At 39.8% G+C, this 25,755-nt stretch overlaps 1 protein-coding gene across 9 annotated transcripts in view; it reads left to right on the forward strand.

Moving 5' to 3' along the window:
- meis2a (Meis homeobox 2a) overlaps positions 1 to 25,755 on the forward strand; it is a 117,304-nt gene that overhangs the window by 9,851 nt on the left and 81,698 nt on the right. For 5 of the 9 annotated variants that reach the window (XM_078563261.1, XM_078563260.1, XM_078563258.1 and 2 more), the window contains exon 7: positions 4,496 to 4,613. In XM_078563261.1, the coding sequence (XP_078419387.1) occupies positions 4,496 to 4,613 (118 nt within the window). Of the gene's footprint in view, positions 1 to 4,495; positions 4,614 to 22,161; positions 22,213 to 25,755 lie in introns of all 9 variants that reach the window. The other 4 variants (XM_078563257.1, XM_078563256.1, XM_078563262.1 and 1 more) reach the window with 1 other exon arrangement.

Here is a 25,755-nt window from a genome sequence, read left to right on the forward strand (position 1 = left end):
AGCCACGTTTAGGGAAACCATGTTGCTTTGGCTATTAATGTCCTATGGCAGCAGCTGCCTATATTGTGTTGGAATTGGAGCTAGCTCTAGTTTTAAGCAGTGGGAGTTCAGATTGGGCTATGCTGAAACCATTGCTGCTGCTCCACACTGTAGACAGAAGTGAAGCTCCCTGAGCTTTTTAACTGTGAAAGTAATAGTTTTCTCTGCCTAGCTTGATCATGAGTTCCACACAATTCACCTCATGAATACTTATTATAGCACTGATAAATAGGTGACAAATAATTAATCACTTGTAAGGGGAGTTTTACGGCATAGATATGGACAGTGTTACTTGTGAAAAAAAAAGACATATAAATAATTTTGTATCTCTATTTCAATTCCTGTGCTTGTTAAAGGATACTAATGTCAAATAGTTCAGGGTGAATGCAGTGCAAGTGAATGGAATGAATAGTCCAAAGCAGAATTTGTAATAACGTGGTTTAACTTTTCTAACGCATAGGTCCAAGCCAATCCGGTTGTAGTTCAGTTTTGTTGCTATAGTTTTGAGTCAGGTAAAACAGGTTTGCATTCAAGGGCTGAAGCAGAAATATTTAACAGTCAGCAGGTAGTGCTCTGTAGGAGGGAAACTACATGTTCTGGAGACTATTTTTAAGTACAATTTTTAAGTAAAATTCCCCATTTTATACTTTATTGGGGGTTGGTGTTGTGTATGATATAAGGGCTTTGTCAAAAAAAGAAATAATCCCATGAATTTCTTATCATTTAAAACGCTGCAAGTTAGATTTATTCATAGCTTTTTAAACATTCTTTAAACCGCTGATACTAACAATGGCAAAAGTAAAATGCTTATTGGGCAGAGAGAGTATTGCTACTTATTGTTGCACATTGTTTCAATCAGAACGGATTTATACAGTAAAACTTTTACCTGCCTGGCTCTTGAACTGTTAGAAGGTTAAATTAGGATAAAGTAGTTGAACAGAGGAATACAGATCAGTAGACTTGAATTTGAACTACTGTTGATTTTTGCCAAACTATTTTGATAGCATTTTAAATAATGAAAGCAGCTGAGGAAAGAATTGTTACTTACTAATAACAGCCCTACCCATCCCCCAAAATAAAATAAAGACAGGATAATAAATAGCTGGCACAGTGACATAAGGTAGTAATTCTATCGCATAGTTATGATGATGTCATAAACGCCAGAGCAAAGTTTGAACAGTTCATGAGTATTAGGAGAAGCCCAAGATTGAATTACTGTCTTAAAGTCATTGCCAGCTAATCGTTCTTTGTAATATATTGTGCATATCTAAGTTCACTTTTAACCTTCCTTACCATTATTAATAGTTTTATTAAGCACTGCATTGTGTTTTAAGTAAAAAGGCAACATAGATAATACTCATAAGCTTGAATGTATATGCCATATGTGATTGTACTTTTGCACTGTGCTACCAATATTTTATTGGCTGGAGATTATAGTTAGGGGCAAGTTGCTAATATGCACTATGTGCATTATACTGATTCACTGTCAAATAATTCGCATGAGATTGGAAATGATTTAGAGACTGATGTTTTTTCTTTTGCCAGTTTCTGCACATCTACTGTTGCTTCACAGTTAAATATTTGAAGGAAAACACTATGCACTGCATAGTCTTGCTTTATGGTTTAGGAACTCATTTCTTTTTATTTGCATTTTGAACTTGATATTATTTTGGAAGGATTGCCAGCAGTGAGTAAAAGAAATCACTGGCTGCTTTCTGCAGGTTGTACATGAATATGTTACATTGTACGGTTAAACATGAGATTAATATTTTTCTAATGTAGCTTATTACTTTGAATTGCTCAGTTGCTTGATAAGAGCAGTGTGCTTTCCAAACATAATGCCAAATAAGAATTTATCAAATCTGTAGCTTAAATTGTCAGACAGAATTCCTGATTGTACTATATCAGTATTAGAAAGGAAAGATATATTGGAAAGTGTAGGCTCAAATACCACAGTAAAGGAAACAGTCTGATAAAATGTGGATGAGTCTGGTTCTGCCCCGTTAGAAAAATTGGCAAATGATGTCGACATCGTATATTGACAGAAATAGTTATTTTTTTCTGAAAGTGCAGCAGGTTTAAGTCTTTATGATTCTCACTGAGACGGATACACGGCACTGACAAAAGCCCAACAGAAGAGTTTTTTTTTTAATTTGCCCTGAGACTTTATCCCTCCGCTCTCTCTCTCTCTCCCTCTCTCTTTCTCTCTCTCTCTCTCCCTCCCCCTCTCTGCCTTGCCTCCTCTCTCTTTCCCTCTCTCATTTATCCTCCCCTTTCTTTCTCATTTTCCTTCAGCAAAATTCAGTGACAGTGCTAAACCAATTTCTGGTTTTGAAGAGAAAAAGCAGTGGCAAAATTGTATTTGCCATGGAAGATAGCTTGTGTAAATGAGAGAGACTGTATAGTGGCAAAGTGTTCTCCTGTGGCCCAGCTAGTACAAGCTTTGTCCATATTGTCTCCTGCTTTTATATTAATTACAACTTGCATTATCAGCTGTGAGTCTGTAGACCAGCAAATAGAAAATACTGCCTCTGGAGACCTAGCTTCTTGTATCTATTTTTGTGCTCCTATTATTGTGCTGCATTCACTCTTTGGCAAGGCTTTCTCTCCTTAACTCTGCTTTTTAACTCAATTAGGGATGAGTTGGGGGTGCAATTCTTGTCTGCTGTTTGTTAATGCTGCGAATTACTACATGTGAACTGTACACCCTTAGATTATATGTTGTACATAGTATCAAGGCAACTACCGTGTATTGAAGCAAAAAGGAACGAGTACTGATTGATGGTAAGAGCACAGCTCAAACTGATGTGTGGAGTTACCTATTCTGAAATGAGAATTTCCCATTATAAGAAAAAGTAGAACTCTTTTTTCTTCCCTTGCATCCAGTAACCTAATCAAGGAAAAGAACTATATTAATGACAAAAAAAAAATGATTTGCTGACATTTGCCATGAAACACAGAAGAGGTGTTACTAGGTAATTAATGTAAATTTTATATCTGCAGAGAGGACCTATAGCAATGGATAACTTAAAAGAGCTTGCAGTGCATAAAATTAACTACACTTGGTGTGTCCTTTAAACCATCATCTAGGTAAACGTGTTGCATTTGTCTTGTTTCTATAGGAAGGTTCTAGCTCTGTGTGGTTACTGGACAAATTTCACGCTGAGCTATTGTTTCTCCTCTTTTTCATTTAATTCTTTTAGCTCTTTATCTGATTACCATCCGGCAAACAGCTGACGCTAAGAGGCTGCAGTGGGCTGAAGAGCCTCTGCTTACTGTTTGCCTTCAGCTTGAAGCTATTTGAGTGGTTTCCCAGCTCAGAGATAAAAAGGGACATTCGTAGGCAGCAACCCAGAACCCAGGCAGAGATTGCTGCAACCCAGAACCCAGGCAGAGATTGCTGCATCTCTGAATTGTGCTGGCTCTGCTATTATTTTAAAGTCTGCACTAATTTGTTGCTGTGGTAGAGGTGTTCTGTGTCTAGTCAACATTCATCCTTAGCAAACTCATCTGGTTTATATTTCTACAATCGACTGCACAATGGTAAAACTGTTGATTTGTGTAAATTTATCTGTTCTGTTCCTGTACTTGGTTTGGTGTTCTTAATACCTCTAACAGTGTCTTGCTTTTTTTTGAAAAGTTAAAAATGTTTGTTTTTTTTATAGTTTGAATTGTTTTGCTGATTTTATTTTAATTTTCCAACCCAATATTGTTATTAGCTGACACAGTTCTGCACATTTGGGTGCCTCACAAGCCAAACTGTCTGTTTGGCAGTGGTGATAGCGTGCAGGTGTCGAGAATTACAAATCTAGCCCAAAGGCTGATCTGTTTCACGTGTCCCTTTTCTCTTTTTTTGCTCTGTGAGAGGAAATTCCATCTCTTCCCTGCCTTCATGTGGTGCTGATAAAGCCTTTCCTGTACAGTAGAAATCCTGTTTTCCTTTAAGTAGCAGCAGAGTATTGGGAACAATCAGGAAAGGGGAGGGAAACCAGGAGGAGAAAACATTCTGCACTGCAGCCATTAGCTGTAACTTTCAGTCCTATGCATTTATCCGTTTGATAACAAACTTTATAACTTCCTTTCTCAAAGGAGAAAAGAACTGCAGTAAAACAAGGAAAAGCAAATATGTATGTGCCTTCACCGGAGACCCTAATACTGCTCACATCTTTTAATTTAGCAGTACGGTTAATTTTTATAACAAAAGATTGTCACGTAGAGACTGGGCCTTAAAGGCTGGTCTAACTTTCAGCACAGGACTCTTTATAATATTGTTGAAACAACTGTTGCTAAGCATCTGGGAAGATATTGAGGAAACAAATGCCATTTGGGAACTAGTTGCTTCCCTATATGTTTGTGTTATTAATTTATTTCCTTTTCTGTGTTTTCTGTGTTCTTCATTCGGTTTGGAAATACTAACTGGAAAAAAAATCCTCGGGGGCACCAATCTTCATATCAGAATCCATCATCTTGGAACAGAGACCATGATGATGCGACATCAACGCACTCTGCCGGCACACCAGGACCCTCCAGCGGGGGCCATGCCTCCCAAAGTGGGGACAACAGCAGCGAGCAAGGTAAGAGGTTAATTCTTTCCTCACTCAAGAGTAGGCAACGACTGTACAGACCCCACTTTGCCCCGATCTGACTGCATGCGTCATAAAGCAAGCACCAGTTTCAGGGAGTGGGCGTGTAATCACAGAAAAGCTGTCAGTGAAAACAACTCCTTAAAAAAGCCAGTGATGTTAAGTTGCACGAGGAAAACGTTATAGTATTTAATATGAATGCAGCAGCAACTGGTTACGTAACAAGTGGTGCTACAGACTTTTGCCTTTTAACGTGAATAATGTTTTTTCTGAACCATAGACCCAGTACACTTGGGTGACAGAAGTCACAGTGTATTATATATTTTGTGACATTTATCCATTTTGCAGAGCAGTCCAGTTTGCTTTTGCTCTGCGAGTAGTGATTACAGCTTGTTACATGAATTACTGTGGTGTTGGGATAATACCATTGTGATGCTGAAACTAATGAGAATACTGTACACCATTATAAAGTAAAACCACGGTTTTAATTGAATTCAGTTTGAAAGCCGGGCTAAAAACAATTCCCATTGTGTTGGTATTTATGGGTGCTATACATCTGTTTTCTCTGTCATTTCTGAAGATCCTGAAAACCTAATCTTTGAGAAGTATTGATTATTTTACATGCATAAGTTCAAGTGACCTGCAATCTGCTGAGCACTTATTGACTGTCTTCTGGGCTGAGTGCAGTGCTTTTCATAGATGCCACAGATCATATTTTAACATGGAAAGCTAGTGAATGTCACTTATCGAAGACAGAGTGTATTTTTTTTAAAGTTAATTGCAGTTTTTTTAATAGGTTAAAAAATGATGGCGACAACAGAGAGTGGGGCTGATTAAATAGTGAAAGGAGGCCATCCTCCACAGAGCTGTTTTGTGCAAGGCTCGGGTTTGACCTTCTGCTTTACTCAGGAGCCTGATGCTTCATTTTTCACATTCTTGCAATTACGTTAACGCTTGAAGCATTTTGACTCCGAGTGCTCGCAACACTAGGCATAACTCAACACTGTGAGTTTTTACCCTTATGCAGTTTCATTAACAGGTCGCTTGGGTCCCAGCTGAAATTCAAAACTGTCTGGTTGCAGTGGGTTTGTTGAGTTATGGCAGCAACATACAGGCTGGACCATAGTGGAGATAGCCCATGGCAGGGTGCAGGATTGGGGAGGCGGGGGGTGGTGGTGTGTGGAAATGGTAGTTTACGTGTGTACATGTGTCTATGTCTGTGTGCGTGTGTATGTGTATTCAATTGCTCATGTTCGGAGGTGTACAGCTTTAAAAATCATGATATTTCCTCACAACTCTCCTCTTAAATAAACAACATTTCTTTTACAAAGTTTATTTTGTGAGGCAAAGTCAACATCAGAGTTTAATGCCTATTTGAAGAATACCTTAAACATGGAACACTCCTATTATCAATGGGCTTCAGAGATAAAAGAATTTACGGCAGCTTAAAAGCAAGAATAGCTTTCAAAAGTATTGCATGTGTACTTTGAGTGTCAAAGCAAAAACAAAAGTTTTGGACCAACGTTGAGTCAATTGTTACGAATTTATTGTGAATCACTCTAACCATACTGGATTCAAATGTAAACAAGTCTTATGAAAGCTTGTCAAAGTTTGTAGTAATCACTTGGATTCCCGTGACTTTTATTCCGCAGAATGCAGTTTGCATATTATGAGCTTGAAGGCAAAAAGCAGCACACAGATTGAGTGACAAACAGTTATCAAGTTCAAGATGGGAGGCTTAAAAAGAAGTCAAAAGGAACCAATTTGAAATCTAAAAAAGTTATACATTTAGTGTTGGCTTTATACTCCTCTACACGTGGGGGTTTCTGTACAGAGATGTGTGGAATAATACATGGGCTACCGTTTCATATTATTTTCAAAACATTTTTTTAATGCAACGCATAAATCACATTATTCCCACAAGGCGTTTGCAGTATCATGGGGCTCCTGCATAGTGCACCTTCATTCAAAGTTAGATAAATTCATGAAACCCACAAAAGTATTGAACGTGCATTACATTTTGGCATTATAAAACAATGACATGGCTTCTGTGTACATGATTCACATCTGTTTACTCTATCATTTCTCTTCCCTGAGACATTAAACGCTCTCTGTATAAAGTTTAATGATAAAGGTAGTAATGAACAGGAGAGCAAGCCTGATATCAAAGATCTAGGCAAAAAAAAATTGAATTGTACATGCTTTTTTCACATGCTATCCCCTACCCCTCCTGCACCCATCAGGTAAACTTGACTATTTCCATTAAAAATTATACATCCTACTTAATTTAGGTACACTTTTTACTCCACGATTCATAAACTTTTAATGTAAAAATATCGGGGAGTAAAGAATGATGTTTTTCCTTAAATGTTTTCAACAGCTCGATCGCTGTTTTCTTCCAGCCAATCCTTCCCCTGCCAAGTTCACAAATGCATTCTTCCACTCTCACCCTCGCCCCTCAATTCAGTCACGTTTTGCCTTTCCAGTGGACATAGGCACTCTCTCCTCCTCCCCACCCCACCCCCATTCCCACATTCTTCTCACTCTCATTCCCAGATCCTGGCCCTGCACAAGACGGGTTGCTGTTCCCTTGTGACACTGGCTGTGGGGTATGGAAATCCCAGACCGGCTGCAGGATCAACAAAAATGATTGCTAAAGTCAAGATTTCTTGCCTACGGCATGTGCTACAGAGTTTTCTGCTGGAGCAAAGTCATATGTGAGTTGAGATGAGAGCTAGCAGTGAGAAGAGCATCAGGAAGCTGGGTTGCAACAATCTCTCAGTTAGGTTTCATGGATCAGTTATTGCAGCTGGTGAAGCAGATGAAGAGTGCGCAGATTTGCATGCAGTACATATACTTGTCTATCCCACCAACTGGTAGGAAACAAGTTCCAAGTTGTCTTCTGCTTTTACCTCCACTTGGAGTCTGGCCCCCAACCCCCATCAGGCATTCTACACAAATTAGTGGAAGTGTATGCTTAAATTCTCATTAAAGGCACGTTGTGAGAAGCTACTGAAGTACATGGTGCTGGGAGGGGAGAAAAGAAGCAAAAAATAGATTTATTGGATTTCTGCCTCACTCTGCTTTTAGGTGTCAACAGGGTAGCAACATTGTGACTTTTTTTTTAGAACAACACGGCCCAAAACACCACTGGAGATCCACCTGCCTAAATGTTTGGTGGCCCTCGATTAAGGCAGTCAGCCTCGCAGCTCCCTCTAATTCAGTATCTGTAGAAAATAGGGTGATGATTTCTGTGCTGATGCTTTGTGAGCAAGTGACTTTGCCTCCTCGAGGGTTCCCCACCTCATCTGCTGCAAGGCCCGAGGTGTCTAATGGACTTTGTGAAAGGGGATATGGAACGATGAAAAATGTAAGCAGTAGCAGAGGAGTGACGGTGCCGTGCACCACCAGGTTCATATGCTGACTGAGTGGGCAAGAGAATCAAGTATAAAGGGAGAAGGAAGAGAACACACTTTCTTTAAGACCACCAGCCTTGCCACATCCAATTCTGCATGTTCCATCTTTCTGCAAATTACTAGACCAAAATGTTGTAAACATTGGAATGAATTACCTTGAAAACTCATTAAATATTGGAACAGAACAGTACTCTTCCACCCCCCCCACCCCCACTCCACCAAAATGGTGAATATCCCATTGATAGTGTTGGATATACTTTAATAACTGTAGTTCTCTTTTCAAGTGCTGCAAATGAATATTGATAACTACATTGATGCAACCATCAATGACATACAAATAGTCAATAAATAGTTATCTGAAATCGACTGAATGGAACACCGCCAGTGCCTTTAACATAGCAGTGATTTCAGGTGCATTATAACACCTGACATGTATCTCTGTTTCAGTTTCTTGTGATAAACAGTCTGTTCCCATCAAGACATTCATGTAAAATAAGTAAGGGTAACTCCAAACAAAAACCAATTTCCTGTAGGATTGCTTGCCACACCTGATAGCAAGAGATTCCCAATAACATCTGTGTAATAGGTCCATTATGTGAGAGGTTAATTGTCCTTTGAAATGTGGTAACCGTTGTTCTTTGCAAATAGGTGACTCTCTATTCGCACAGATTCATGTCCTGTGCATTTTTTTCTGATTTGTTCACGGGATGTGGGTGTCACTGGTTAGGCCAACATTTATTGCCATTCCCTGATTGACCTTGAGAAGGTGGTGAGCTGCCTTCTTGAACCGCTGCAGTCCCTGTGTTGTAGGTAAACCCACAGCGCTGTTAGGGAGGGAGTTCCAGGATTTTGACCCAGCGATAGTGAAGGAACAGCAATATAGTTCCAAGTCAGGATGGTGAGTGGCTTGGAGACGAACCTCCAGGTGGTGATGTTCCCATGTGTCTACTGCCCTTGTCCTTCTCGATGGTAGTGGTTGTGGGTTTGGAAAGTGCTGTCTAAGGAGCCTTGATGAGTTCCTGCAGTTCAGTTGCTCACCTTCCATTCAAGGCTATAACTATGTGTAACAGGTTGGTTGTACCTGGGGATATAATCATAGCTTTGCACTAAAGTCAAATCCTATATAGACAGAGAAATATCTACCAGGGATTAAAAAGTCATTCATGATCTCATTTCATTATAAATTCCTTTTTCTAAATATGGGCAGGTGTAGATGATCAGATATGCATGCATTCTGAATCTATATTAATCTTCAGGAAAAACATCTTTAAGTACTTATCTCTAAGTAAAAATTATTTCCCAGGAGCTGGTGTAATCCACAACTATCTTTTGATTATTGCGTGATCTACTAAGAGCAATAAGTTATTAAGACTGAAGGAAAATTTCTTGAGAAATATTAACAATGGTGTTTGAACATAAACACATGTCATACATCATTACAAAACAATCCTAAAATGTTGGACACTTCTGAACGCCAACCGAAAACTGACAAGCATAGTCTGGAAAATTTTATGACCAAATAGCAGTTGAACTGTGTTTATTCATAAAAAGCCACCTTCAACACAGATCCACTTTAGCAAGCAGAATATTACATTCTGAATTTCATGCTATAATAGCCCTGAGCATTAAAACATTTCCATTATTCAACTTAATTTGAACAATGCTACGGGTGATGTTAGTCTTTTAAAAAAACAGTGGCATGAATATTTTTCCACTATTAACATTATCCAGGTAACTTATTAAATAACTACAACACTCAACTGCATATTTTCAAACATCAATTTTACATGCTATTTTAACACAATGAGGACTTTTTAAATACATCAGATCCCATTGATTCCCTATAGTCAGTACTAGCGAAATGGAGAATAGACAAGCTCACTATAACTGCAATGTTGTGTGTACCATTTGTGGTTCTAGTGGTTGTACTTGCTCAGTTATAAATGTGTTGAAGGCTGGTGCAAATAACAACATTTTTTATAAACATATAGAATGACAGTAAAATGTAATATTTGCAATTATTACAATGCCATAAGAGGCTCAAGCTGTGGCTCGATCTGATTTACTTTGAATTTTAAAAATGAACATCACCTTTCTATATGTAATCTTACCCTTCTAATCGGTCTCCTGAGATTACCTTCACCTTAAAAGCTTAAGGATCCCAATGCCATTGATCAGATAATGGTAAACTCATGACATTTGCCGCTGTACATTTGAAGTTATTAAACGACTATAACATGGACACCACTGGGCCGTCGAGTTTTTCGTGATTGACAAGTGCTGTCCAAGGAACAGCTTCTTTATAAACTGCGAGAATCAGAAATGTCCTTTTTATAACACTGAGCCTTGTGGGTAAATCAGCATTTTTTACATTTTCGTGAAACTCTTCAGTGAAAATTTCTCACATTGCACAATTGGACAAACAAATTATTTGTCATTTATACTAGCTCAAATTCCAGTATAGATTCTTGAGAAATGTTAAAAAGGATCATTACAGATGCATTCTGATAGCTTGATTTCCTTTTAGTCCATAACAGATTCATATTGCACCGTAATGCTCACTATTTTCATGTGGATCTACTAAAGTTGTTTAAATAAATTAATATTTAAGTCATAAAATGAGGAAATCTGGCTACTAAAGTTAAAATTGGTTTAAGTCAAGTTCTTTTGTTGAGAACAGGGTTCTTGAAAAAAAAAATTAAAAATGATTCCTTTTTAAGTTGAGTATTTATGAACAGTAATGCTTTACATTTACGCAAACCCCACTGTGTGTATACATTTATATGTAAACACCTCAGACTTAAATAGAGCCCCAGAGATGCACAGCACAGATATTTTAACTGCAGCCTGGTTTAGTGAAATCCTCTCATGCTTTATTTTAGTGGGTGAATGCACTACAGTGAGAGTAAAAGGTTAAATAGTTATACTGGAGTCTGGTTAGATGTTGCCCTTGCATACCAAGTTCAGTACGCCAATTTGGAATCAAGATGCCTAGCCAAAATGTAAAAATAAAAAGAACTAGTTAATCATTAGCTATGCATGGGAGAACAATTGATGTTGACAGGAATGGTGTAGGATTGTTGTAAAGGGACATTTTTACAATTCATTTTTGTTAGGCCATTTTGTACTCTTTGCAGCAATTGAGTAATCCTCATACTGAGAATTGGCAGAAATTGGTGTAAGGCAGAGTCTGTCATGCGAAGAGACGATAATCCAGTTTATCAACTATCACACATTAAAATGACCTGTCCTGCTGAAGATTCATTTTAGATGCACTAATTATCAGGCAATAAGATTTTCTATAGTTCTAGCAGAGCTATCATTAATCCTAAATGTTGCCTCCACAGGGGAACAAAAATATTTTAAATTTGCTACTATTTTATAAGTTCCTGCCTCATTCATGTTTTATTAATCAAACCTACAAGTCAATGAGATGGTATTTCTCTTGATAACATCAAGAGTTGTACCAGGATAATGAATTAGATTGAGACCATCCATATAGTTACCTCTACTGCTGTATCCTTTTCCACTTCCCCTCTTCTCCACCTCCTAACCATTCCTCAGCCTTCCACTTACTCAAGTCCTAAATCCCATCACACCGTTGTCTTTCCCATGTTGTTTCATCATTCAATTCTCCCATGAGATGTGCCTGCTATCTCCTTGCTGCCCTTCCCATTCACACTCCAACTCCCACCAGATGTCATAAATGCTTGGAGAAAGGAAGATTACTGTAATTCGCCCCACCCTCAACCTCTAGCTCACCATTTTCTCTAACGTTCAGCCCATCTGTCACTTCCATTCTCATTCTCAGGTTCTCAAAAACATCATTGCCTCTCAACTTCACGTCCAACTCTCTCAAAGTTCTCTGTCTGAGCCTCTCCAGTCCTGCATCACCCTGTTATCAGCACCAAGATGACCTTGGACAAAGTTGCAATTGATTTCCTCAGTGACTATCACCATGGTCCTCCTTGCCCTCCTTGCGCCCTTTACAGCAATGGTATGATGGACCATGCCATCCTTCTCCATTACTTCTCCTCTGTTGTCAAGCTCTGTGGAACTGCTGTTACAGATTCCATCCCACCTATACAAAAGCAGTTAGTGCATCTCCAGTGATAATTTCTCTTTTAAAGCCTCAAAGGTTCTCTTGGTGGTTCCCCTCCTGTTTCTCCTCTACATGGTACCAGTCAGTGACGCCATTAGCAGACATGGGAACAATTAACAATGTGTTACCCGCCTCTACCTAGGCCCTGTTTTTCTCAACCTCATAACCAGCTCCATCAGTCTGTAATAATGTCTGGGGTGGGCCACACTTTCGTCGGCTAAATCTCGGAATAGCTAAGTGATCGTTCTCAGCCCCTGCCATAAACTCTGGTGCATTTTGCACTGCTTTGCCAGAGAAGGGGTTACACTCTCTGATGGAGAAGTGGTGCTGTTTTGAAATTTAGTCAGCCTACTCTCCCTGAACTCAGCTTCAAACCCCACACTCTGCCCATCAGCAAGCACGCTGTTGCCTCTTGTGCAGCATGATACGCTGACACTCCACCTCAACTTCCCTGCTGCTGAAAGCCCGATTGATGCTTTTATCATCCCTAAACTGAATTATTCCAATGGCCTCCTGGCCTTCCATCCTCCACAGAATTCAACTTGCTGGGCAGAATTTTCTGCTTGTCGGGCGGGCGGGCCCGATCCAATCTCCGGCGGGCGGGGAGCTGATCCCCGCCGGAGAAGTGGGCCCCACCGCCATTTTACGCGGGCGGGCCAATTAAGGCCCGCCCAGCGTGACGTCTGGCGGGAAGCACTATGCGTTCCCTGTGCAGGCGGTGGGGGGGGGAGTTCCCCAAAAGCAAGAGTGCGCTCTTTCCCACATGCACACGAAAGAGCGCACATCTCCCTGAGGCTAAGTGCAGCCTCAGGGAGATCGCTGAAAGCTGTATAAACAATAAAAATAGAAAAATCCTTAACATGTCCCTCTCATGTGACAATGTCACACAAGATGGGACATGTTAATAAATTTCACTAAAACTTTATTAAAGTTTTTTAAACCCTACATGAAGCCTCATCCCGCCGGTGGATGAGGTTTCATGTTTTTTCTATTCCCCACAAGGGTTCCTGGCCTGCCCGACAACCTTAAGGTTGGACGGGCAGGGCCTTTAATTGTTTCAATGATCCTGTCAATGGCCTCAATTGGCCATTGACAGGTCGGCAGGCCCACAGCTGATTTCGCAGTCCGCCCGCCTTCCTGAAGATTTAAATGGGGCTCAGTGACATCGGGGGTTCCATTTTGCACGTCAGCGAGTGGGCCCCGCCCCTTGCTTGCTGACGGCAAAATTCAGCCCGCTAAATAATGGAAAAACTTACACAATAGTGCGCCAAAAATATACTGGCAGAAATTAAGGTGTTATAAATAGAAAGTACGCATAGACATAAGCTTTTTAATACATATATTTCTTAGGGTTGTCAATCAATCACAGATAACATTTGCGATTAATATGTTAATTTTATTGGCGATTAATTTTTGAATGCGTGTTAATGTTGGAAGTTACAAATAGAAGGACTTTCTTCTTTAAAGACAAAAGCTCAGTTTTCTGAAGTTCTTTGTCCTCCTATCGCTGCCCATTTGCTAATATTAACCAATTAGACTGCCAAGGGACCTGCTCTCTGGCCAAAATCATTCTGTAGTGTATCAGAGCAAGTCTATTGATGAAATAAAAAACAGAAATTGCTGGAAATACTCAGCAGGTCAGGCAGCATTCGTGGAGAGGGAAACAGAGTTAATGTTTCAGGAGTTTGGCCAGCTCTAATGAAATATCATCAACCTGAAATATCTGACTCTCTCTCCCCAGATGCTGCCTAAACTGCTGAGTATTCCCAGCATTTTCTGCTTCTGTTTCAGATTTCTGGTATCTGCAGTACCTCGCTTTTGTATTAGGTCTGCTGGTGACGTCCTTTTACGTTTCCGCTCACATCCTGTGAGGACACCATTGACCTGGGCATAGCATTACCTTAAGTGCTTAACTGAGATTGGGAACTAGTTTGTGGGGAGGGGTTCACAGCTCTGAGCCCGTACGCTATGATTCTTCATGCCACCTAGTGCGGCAGTATGCCCCTTTAAGAAGAATGACTTTTAAACATTCAAGTCCTACGATGTGCTAATCATTTTCACCACCATATTTGCAAACAGCAAATAATCATGGCCACTGTAAAATTAACTTGTAACTGGTTATGTGCTGTGATGTTATACCCGCCATTGGCAATTGGTAAGATGTGGATTCCATGCCTCTGGGATTGAAAATCATAAATTCCCAGGTTCCACCACACTGTCAGAGGGAGGGAGCAATTGGCACAGATCAACGAGCAGTGTTTTGTGCGGACGGTTAGCATTCTTCACCTGCACAGGATCAAAACTTCCTCTGCTGCCCTGCCTGGGGACCCCCTCAGAATACAACAGGACAGAGCTCTTGTGCCCCTATCCTGACCTGGAGTACAATCATAACCACATGTTCAGGTGACTCTGACCAGTGGACCAGTGATCATACATGCAACACCTGACATATTAGATAATGCACTTTGCTAGGTTACAAGTGCAAACGATTTGCATTAATCCACAAATAGGAAAACTGAGTTCTTATGTTGAGGTGCACTGAAGTACATTTCACATTTGTAATGATAACTCTTCTATAATTGTTCTAAATATTGAAAGCCACACATATTTTTTGAAATTCTTAAGCCACATTCACTTTGGGTCAGGATAATATGAAATGAGTCCAATCTTTGCACATATAGAGTGTTATGTCTTCTTGTTCCCGTAAGTTGGAAATAATCACACTTCAGACTCAAAATACTGGAGCTTCATTGAGTGTATTTCTGACTGGTGGACAGATACATTGTTCTTCAGCACCTGACTGCAGTGCGACATTGAAAGTGGCACCAGTAGATATATTTTCATATAATAATTAGCTTCTAGCTCTTTGCAAATAATAAAACAATTTAACATCCCTCTTTCTTTAAAAAAATAAAGTGCCTCTCTATCAAGATAGTTTCAATCATTAACTTTTTTTCTAAACTAAAAAAGATTAACAATCAACCTTTATAAATAGACTGGACCCCTCAACAGTCTGTTATAGCTTGTTTTCTTTACTCAAAATGTTATTCATGATATCGCTTAGGTGGTAGGATGTTGTGCCTCTGCCTGTACAGGTGATGTTGTGCGTGTTGCTCCTGGTCTTGTAGGAGTTGTGCTCAATGTTGCTAATGTTGTATCACTTGCTGGTGACATGGTTGATGTTTCACCACTTGTTGGTGATGTTGTTAATGTTGTCTTGCTGGTTAGTGATGTTGTCTCGCTGGTTAGTGATGTTGTCTCACGATTAGTGATGTTGTCTCGCTGGTTAGTGACGTTGTCTCGCAAATAGTGATGTTGTCTTCCTCGCTAGTGATGTCTCGCTGGTCAGTGATGTTGTCTCGCTGGTTAGTGATGTTGTACCACTGGTTAGTGATGTTATCTCGCTGGTCAGTGATGTTGTCTCGCTGGTTAGTGATGTTGTCTCACTGGTCAGTGATGTTGTCTCACTGGTTAGTGATGTTGTCTCACTGGTTAGTGATGTTGTCTCACTGGTTAGTGATGTTGTCTCGCTGGTCAGTGATGTTGTCTCGCTGGTCAGTGACGTCGTCTCGCTGGTTAGTGATGTTGTCTCGCTGGTCAGTGATGTTGTCTCACTGGTTAGTGATGTTGTACCACTGGTTAGTGATGTTTTACCGCTGGTTAGTGATGTTGCTGGTGGTGTTGATGATCTTTTCTGCTTTTCCAGCTCGGGTGTAGGTCAAATGTGGACTCTGTTCCTTCTCATTTGCTTACTGGTTTCAGTCTCAATGATGTATGACCTGGGAGCCTCTGATTCACCAAGAAGCTGTGCTGGCTTCCAGGTTTACATGATAGGATCCTGTACATGCACAGTTTGTCCTTTCGACAGCTCAGGCAGGGATTTGGCATGCTTGTTGAAATGTTGAGACCTATTTCTACCTGTACATCAGTGAGTTGTTGTCTCACTTCCTCCTGGTAACTTAGAGGGAGCAACTTGCTTGGCAGAGTTGTCTTATACTTTCTTTCATTGAACAGTTCTGCAGGTGATTTCATGTCAGCCTTGAGGTGAAGATCAGAGTGGCTATACGGCAAGGTTTGGATCTTCCTTTGTCTCTCGGCATTTCATGAGGGCTCTCTTGACTCCTGGACATGTCTTTCTATAAACCCATGTCCCCCTGGGTAATGTGTTGATGAGGTGATGATGTTAAACCCATTCTGTTAAGTGAATTCCTTAAATTCTCTGGAGGTGAATTGGGTCCCATTGTCTTATATTATTCTTTCAGAAATTCCTTGCTCAGCAAACAGAACTTGTACTGTTGAGGTGACTGTTGTAGCTCTCAAATCTTTCACCTTTCGGATGAAAGAGAACTTTGAGTAGAGAGAACTAGAGTTGCTACTCTCGATTGTGGGTGAATAAATCGGCTCCCACAGTATACCATGGTCTGGGTGGTATTTCAGCAGCTATCATCTCCTTTCCCTGTTGTGTATTTCTGTACTTTTGGCATACATTGCATGTAGACACCATTCTTTTGATGTCAGTGTGGATGTCTATCCAGTAGACAGCTGATCCTGTGCTGAGTTTACATTTCTCCATTCCCATGTGGCCTTCATGCATTTTTGGGGAAAGTTCTTCCTGCATCATTTTGGGTCTGATTATTCTGGATTCAGCTAGCAGAACACCATCTTCCAATGAGGTGTCATCTCCGAAAGACCAGTACTTCCATATCGCTGGCTGTGTTTGCTGTATCTTATCAGGCCATCGCTTGCTGAGAGAGCATCTGTATCTCTTCATCTTTGCTGGTCCCTTCCAAAATCTGACTCGTTTGCGGTGGTGTTACATTCACTCGGTGATGGATCTTTATACCTAATTCTTTTATCTCATGTTTCTCCTGTGACGACACCCAAGTTAGGACATCCGCTGGCACCATTTTCCTCCCCGGGTTGTATTTCAGAGTGAATGCATAGCTCTGAATCCTTAAGCTCTGCAGTCTTGCTGGATCACTGCACAGATTTCTTTTTGTAGATCTGCTCCAGATGATCACTCTCTACTATGAACTTTCTCCCAGAGATATGTACGGAATTCCTCACATCCATATCCGACTGCCAAAAGCTCTCTTTCTGTGTTGGTGTATCTGATGTCGCCTGTTGACAGGTTTCTTTCTGACGTAGTATGACACACTTGTCTCCTTGCATACTACTGCTTTCAGTTTGCTCTCATGTGGCTCTGACCACTGGTACACAACATCTTCTTTCATCGCGTGTAGATTTGCTGTGTGTTCTGACATGTGAAGTATGAAAGAACTCATGTACTGAATCAAACCAAGGAAACTTCTCAACTCCTCCTTGTCTCTTGGAGCCTCCATCTCAGAGATGGCTGTGACTCTTCCAGGACTCAGCTTGACTCCACCATTCCAAAGAGCTGGCATTCTGTCACCTTCACACTTCATTGTCTGTGTTTAGCTTGATCCCAGCTTTCCTGAGTGTCTCCATGGCTTCATGTAGATGATGGTGATGATCTTTTCCATCAATACCATGGATCTGGATATCACCAGCTATGCCAACTGCTCCTTTACGTCTCCGGCATGTCTCATCTACTTTCTGCTGGAACACCTCCTGGCTCACTTTAAGGTCAAAGGGCAGATGCAGGAATTTATACTGAACTAAGGTATCAATGTTGTCGACAGCAAAGATTCCTCGTCAGGCTTCATACATTTTTGGCATCAATTTTGCTGACAACTTTTGCCCCTGCCAGCATTGGCGTGATGTCTTCCAGTGCTGGAATGGGGCAGCGTTCCCTCTTTATGACTCGATTAAGAGGCTAATTCTTAGCCGTTCTTTGGCTTCTCTCTCACCATGATGGAATTTCCCCAATCCGTAGGCTCTGTGACTTTGGTGATCACTTTCTTTTCTTCCATCCCCTGAAGTTCTCCTTCAAACTTTCCTTTTAGATCCTGTGGTACTTTACATGGGGGTTTCACTGTTGAACCAATAGTGATGTGAGACTCAAAATCTTCAAAGCACCTGACCGTCTCATCAAGACTCTTCCTTGCTTCTGATTGGAGGGTGCTTTTCAATGGCCATACTACCTTCAACCCTCCTTCATCCCATGGTTTAATGAGGTAAGCTGCAGCTCTTTTCAACTGCTCAGCCCCAGGATAGCGGAACCATCTGTTTCAGTGCTGTAGAACATACAGTTAACATCTTTTCCTTTGTGTGTCCCCCTGATTTGAGTTGTTCCTAGCTGTCGAATCTCAGTTCCCTCATATACTGTTATCATGACGCTGCTCGGCTTCAGACCATCTCTCCTTGTGTAACGATTTTCTTTCACATTTTCAGGAAAAACCTTTTGGTATAGTCTGAGTGGGATGATGTTACTCTGTGCTTCAGCTTCAGATTAATGATTGCAGGCTTATTTCTCACCCTCTTCCTGATCTGAATGATTGTGTAAATTTCCTTTCTCTGGGAACTCACATCCAGTCATTTCATGCAGCTGTCTGGTTCCTATGCTGATTGTTTCCTCAAACTCATCGTCATCTTCCAGAGTATGGATATTTTGGTTTCCTTTCCCTCTCATTCTCCCTGTTGCTCTGTCTCTGGTAACTCCTTTACTATCTCCTTTCTTTGTTCTGCACATCTTTTCTGAGTGATTTGGTTTTCCAAGCCCTGCAGTCTGATCCATATGTGCATCATTTTCTTTTGTCTGGGAACTCATGTGATCATCAACAGCTCTTGCACATCCATCTCTCTGTACGTTCTTTTGTTGCTGTTGCACTGCGTCAACCCTGCTGTATTTCTCTTGACTTAACCGAAAATTAGCTATTTCTGTAATCAGCACCTTCATCTGTCTATTCGTGGCTTCATGTCCTCTGGCCGTGTCTACAGCTTGCAATATTGTGAACTTGTCTTTTCCAATTAATCCATTTTGTACTTAAGGGTGTGCAGAGCCCCAAATGAGTTGACTAGCAGCTTTTCATCTGTGTCCTTAAATTTACATTTTCTGGCTGCATTTTTCAATCCTGTTATGAAATTGTCAACAGGCTCACCCGATTCCTGCCTCAGGCCTTGAAACTCACATTGGTAGATCCAGTGATTTGACTTTTGCTGGAGATGTGTGCTGAACTTTTTCAAAATTTTTTTCTGAGGTTCTGCCATTATCCTCACTCAGCTCCCAGCTATTAAAAAAAATTAACCCTTTCCTGCTCACGAAAAAATGTAACTGACGCTTTCCTCTTCACTGGTGCCTTTTAGAAAACTACTGAATGCCAGCCTGCACTTTTGTTTAGACTTCTCAAATGCCTCTATGACATCATTAGCCTCCTAATTCATTAAGGGCTGGAGCTGTGTGTTTATTGTTTTGATCGTAGCTATTTCGTTTTTTGCAAGATACACTCGGTTTTTCTCTGTCTCTCTAGCACTAATTCTGGTTGATTTCTCAACCTACTTCAGTATTAAATTTGTTTAAAATGTTTGGATTTTACTCACAGATAGCCGCTGCCACCATGTTATGCCTTCTCCCATAAGTTAGAAATAATCACACTTTAGATTCAAAATGCTGAGGCTCGCCGAGTGTATTTCTTGCTGCTCTCCATGTGATACATTGTTACTGACACATTGTTACTCAGCCCATGACTGCAATGCAACATTGAATGTGGCACCCCGGGATACATATTCACATAATAGTTAGTTCCCAACTCTTTACGAATAATATAACAATATAACATAGACTGTTTCTCCTGCTCAGTATTGCAGCAAGTTGTTTTATGCCAATTTCATTCCCTTCCCTCCAGTCGCCATTGATTCCCATTGGGTATGGTAGACCTCTGCTGTCTCGCCCAGGTGAGCGTTCTTCATGTGTAAAGTTACGCTGTCAGTTACAACCAGTAATTCCATCATGGATGCCACCATGACCAAGCCTAGTGCTGCCCTCACTCAAAGTCCACTTCTCCACTAACATTTTTATCCATCAACCAACGTCAGTAAAATATTATCTGGCCATTATCACATTGCTGTTTGTGGGAGCTTGCTGTGCACAAATTGGCTTCCATGCTTCTTCCCTCACGACAGTGACTACACTGTAAAACTTTATTTGGCTGCAAAGCACGTTGGGACACCCAGAAGCTATAAAAGGTGCTAGACAAATGCAAGTTCTGTTGCTCTTTTCTTTTTAAGTTTCCGTTTTACATTCAAAGGAGATTTGCATTAAGCATCCTTACTACCTCCCTGCTCCAGGTTAGCTGCCTTGGAGTCCAAAAGAAAAGGGCAGAGCTGGACGACTTCTGCTCTGAAATTTGATCAGAGTAAATAATTGCTCACTATTCATACTACCCCTGTAGCTGTAATTGTGCTGGGAATGTACCAAACAAAAAGTCCATGTTCAGAATAAACAGGCTGTGAGACTGCTGAGTTCTACCAGTTGAAATCCAAATCCAGAGTACCTCTGATCAGTGACACTGCACCACTGGTATTTCCTAACATGCAAGCCAGTATCTTAAGAAATGCATTTTACGTAAAACAAGAGTTCCACTTTGTGTCAAGGAGCTGGCCTTTCTGGTAAGAAAAATGTTTGGGGGGTGGGGCAGGGGGTGGGGGGGGGCGTTTCTGGTGAATACCGGGAGTGGTGACTCTGAAGAGAAGGATACTTTCATGATCCCATTAGCATAAGAGAAGTTAAATTATTCATGATGTGATCCTATGGGGAGAAGTAAAGTTAATGCATATAGTTTTTAACTCTCTTCCTCTCTGCTGTGAGAATGAACTCCTGCTGCATTCAGTACTCAGCCGTTTACTGAAAGCTCCAGTGGTATGTTAGGAACCAGTGGTGCTGTGAACACTTGAGATTCATCTCGCTAGTGCAGCTCTCAACAGAGACCATCTGGACGAGTTCCAAAAGGTGATTAAACAAATTGATCAGCATTAGTTGCCGTGTCACATGTCCAAAACTCTGGATTAAAAGAAAAACACATTTGACTTGGGGCCAAGGCGCTAACGTCATCCTTTTTGCACTATTCAGATGGCCCAAAAGCGTCTGTGCCATCTTTGTATCCGTATGGTCTGTAATCATGAACAGGTTGTGTAAATGGCCTCTCAGTAGCAGTGTCTGTTCCCATAGAACAGTGCAGTTCATATTAACTAGGTCAGCCCTGTGCTCCATTAGACAGAGGGAAAAATATCAGAAGTATTCTTACAACAGGTGTGGGGAATCTAGACTGTAAGGGGCGTGGCTAGAATTTGTTCTAGAAGCTGAAAAGGAAATGATTTGGGTGCAGGAGATAGATTTAATATGCAGACAGAAATTAATTTGCCAGAAGACTCATGGTGATAAAACATAGGAAGCCTTGGTCATATTTATTTATATATATATATATATTGTGAAAGGCAAACTAAATTAAGTATTTGGCTTAGTTTAATGGAAGAACGCTTAATGGAAACGTTTGATAATATATTCAAATATATATTTTTGGAAGTATTTTAGCTGAGTATGAGTGTTGCTGAAAGTAAAATGAAAAAGGTTCTGGCTGCTTGGAAAACAATATCTTGCAGTAGAGCCAGTAATTAGGAAGTAGGCTTGATACCACAGTGTGATACAAGTAAATTTAGTACAACATGCAACTTGTGTCCCTTTAGATAAAAGTTGAGCAAACAGAACCTACTTCATAATTAGACTTTCCTTACACTTTAATCTTGGGCAACCTGCCTTCGAATGTCTTGATGGGGCACTATTAACCCTTGTTAAGGGTGAGAAACTCAATTTATTCAAGGAAACACCTGCAGGCTGATGTTAAGCCTGGCCTGCCCATTCCACAACAGTCTTTGTGGAGTGTGTTTTTGGGAATTATCACTGGCAACAAAGCCCACTGTGCCTTTTTAGTCTTATTGTACAGAATAATGCAAAGTGGCAGTTAGTCAGCACATAATGCAATTTTTGAGGAAATAAACTGAGGTCATTTAACAATAAAAGTGATCAGGCTAATTATTTTTATTGCTAGAATATTAACAAATAGGATGAGTTCCAATACAATGTTTTTTTTTGGTTGCTTGATAGATAAATTCGGCCTTCTGCAAAGGAAAAGCCATCTTTGCCATCTTCTACTAGGTCAGTTGTTTTATACCCAACAATGTGATAATAATGCATGTAACAATCCAAAATAAATGTGTAGCATATTTCTAGTTATTAAAGATATATATACATATAAATATATATATCTGTGAAAAAGTTGATTGCTATTTTTAAGTAAAACAAATGTCTGCTGCATGCTCTTCCTGATGATCTTTTTCATTTGGCTTTTAGCTATACTTTTCTTCAAAAGTCTAAATAATAATATATTGATTTCAAAATGTGCTTAGTCTTGTGTAGAATTGTGTTTGCATGTGTTCATAGTGAAGAAATTGCATGCATCAATCAGAGAGGTGAATCAGGGCCACGATAAAAGCAATTAATGGCCCCAAATTTACCAATTTAAAGCTTTGTAATGTCTGAACCGCTTTTAAATTTATGGAGGTATACGTTTACCTTGGCTACAGTTCTGAGTTCTGATGTATCAAATGTTCACAAATGGGCAAAATGAGAGACAGTGCTTTAGACCAAAAACAAAGACTTAAGATGTGAACTCTGTTTTATTTTCTCATGTCTGTCTTGATCCCTTCTTACAACAAGAGTTTCTTCCTGCAATACTTTATAACCTCTTACATAGTCTTCAGCTATAATATAAATTGTGTATTTTTCTTTTCACTTTCAAGTTATCTCTTTTCATGGACTCCGTTTCACTGCAACTTGATGAATGACATGAAAGCTTGGCTTTCCTGCTTGAGGTTACAGTTATTAGAGCCTGATTCTTACCTGGGCAGGTAGATGTTTCTGATTCCCAGCTAGCAGCCGAAAACAACCCTAAAATGAGGCAGCCTCACTGCTTATTTTACCCAACTGCTGTCGCCTCCCCTTCTCTCATTGAGAACACACTGCTGAGCTGATGTGGATCCATCCCTTTGGCACAGCCAAATGTAAACACATTTGACTTCAGTCCAGTTATTATGCCTAAACAATTTCTGGTTCAGTAATTTTTATGACTATGTGATGCAAGTATTTCAACAGTCTGAAAGATCACACACCCACTTTTTCTTCTGTCTAACCTTGCAAACTATTCAAAGGATAGGCATTCTTCTAGATTGTAAGGAGGAATTCTAAATGTGCACGGCTATAATTGCCAAGCAGAGTAACAGTAATATAATGGTATTATCTGCACAGGAGAAATATTGCAGTGGGATAATGCTTTAACCTGAAGGAAAATGTTTAATTAATTCACTGGTTGGTAACTTCAAATGAAAACAAGACTGGTACATTTAGTGGTCATTTATTCAGATCAGTAAGAGTACAATTGGCATTCTGAAGAGAAACTAAACTTAATTACATGGGACTGATAAAGTTTTGTAATTCTTGCAAATTTAGAATTTCTACTTTGTCACTGTTACCAGTCAGTCTATGAAATTTTGCTGAATGCAGTTTGGATTGGTGACGTATGTGAGCGAGACACTTGTATTGATTGCAAAATTAACTAGTGTGTGCTAACAGCCCTGACTCACCTCATTTTTGTATGATCACCACCTCTGCAGTGATATGTAAACAAATGGCAGCATCACAGCCGAGGAGTTGTCTTTCTCAAAGAAACTATATTTATTTTTTTCAAAAATCACCGTCCATTCTTTTTAAGCAAAATGCATTTAATACAAAGAAAATGAGCCTAAACTTTCCTGTGTCGCAAGACAAGTTTCAAAACGAAGTGTGCTGGAATTGGTGTTATTCAGTTTAGATGTTGGTGATGTTAACCATTACAGTGCGTAAGCGAATAAAACAAAACAAGTTGTGTGCTTGCTTGTTTTACCCCCAAATCTTTGGATTGTTAGAAGTATTCAAATTCACAAAGGGTTTTGATAGAGTAAATAAGGAGAAATTGTTTCCACTGGCAAAAGGGTCAGTAACCAGAGGACACAGATTTAAGGTGATCAGCAAAAGAACCGGGAGCAACACAAGGAACCATTTGTTTACACAGTGAGTTGTGATCTGGAATGCGCTGCCTGGAAAAGTGGTGGAAGCAGATTCCGTAGTAACTTTGCAAAGAGAATTCGATAAATACCTAAAGGCGGGATCATTTTCAGGGCTGTGGGAGAGAGCAGTGGTTTGGGGCTAATTGGATAACTCTACCAACGAGACAGCACAAGGGGCAGAATGGCCTCCTTCTGCGCTGCCGCAACATTCTATGACTCTGTGATTATTTAGGCCCAGTTTATGCTGCCTGGAATAGTGTGTGCTCTTTGTTTTACCTAGTGAAGCAAGCGATTTTATATTTCTCTGTATGGAAAATGAAAAATGATACAATTTTAATGGAAGGAAAATAAGCCGATCTACTTGGTGCTCATAAAATTATTCAGTTGAAAACTTGAAAATGAAGATTTTTTTCAATGAATTAGTAAAACAATGAGATATGTGGGTAACCACAACTAGCTACAAATTTCTAGTCTCTGTTGGCAAAAGTTAAGCCTGAGGTTGAAATACCTCTCACATCACTACACAGACAAGTCTTTTAAGCCTAAATCTAGAAATTACTTCATATTGGCATAAATTTTTATGTTAACAATGGCTCATATATAACTTAATACAAACTTTTTGATTATGATTTACTGAGAATCACCCATTACACAAGTAAAATAACCCTCCAGCATTAGTTGCATATTAAGAAGCACTATCAATAAATCAATACCTAGTTATCTGTAAGCTTACAAGTATTTTGAATTAAACCTCCACATTTTTATAACAATGTAGGAATAGTGTTTTTGAAACAAGGAATTTATCTCTGCAATAAGTTATATCTTTGTGTGTTCAGAAGACTAGTGATGTCGACCAGGTTCAGATTTTGTAAAAGAAAACATTTGATAGTGTTACATTTCAGATTATCGAGGTTTAATTGATATATTCATTTACTTTTTTTTAAAAAGACACTACCACTCTCTCGTATCAACTATGAAACAGTGGCATGCAAATCTCTAGAAATTCTAACAAAAGATATTTGGAAGACCTAATTAATAATGGTACAACATTTATGAGTACCAACTGCTTGCATTTTGCTTATAGAAGCTATGAAATATTCTACTCAATAGTGTGCACAGGAGAACTATGAATGGAATTTTCTCTTTATTCATGATGTACTGGGGCAAAATTCCAGTCATTCAGTCTTTGTGGTTAACCATTTGACGTTGAAAAGGTATAAAAGAATCACAAATCCTGTTGAGTTTGGTTTACATTTACAAAGGTCGGAGCTTAACTTTCTCAAAAGCTTAAAGCACGTAAAATCCCACAAGAAAATCAACCGAGAATCAAAAATGGAAATATTTGTTTCTATAACTAAGTGATTAACTGACAGCAAAATGTACAGATTAAGCTCTTAAACACTTACACCTGGTCAAATTTAGGTGATTACAATAATTAGGGTAAGTTCAACTGTCCTTTTAGAAATGAAGTGAGGTTTGCAGAATGTTAATTTTTTAAAAAAACATTGTGAGACTTTACATGTTTAGATCAGGGTATTCACAGCGACGCCTGTGCGGACCGATACTCTGTGGGTTAGAGTAGCTGCACTTATCCTGG

This window comes from Cetorhinus maximus, chromosome 18 (assembly GCF_964194155.1).
Source record: "Cetorhinus maximus chromosome 18, sCetMax3.hap1.1, whole genome shotgun sequence".
Classification (NCBI taxonomy): domain Eukaryota; kingdom Metazoa; phylum Chordata; class Chondrichthyes; order Lamniformes; family Cetorhinidae; genus Cetorhinus; species Cetorhinus maximus.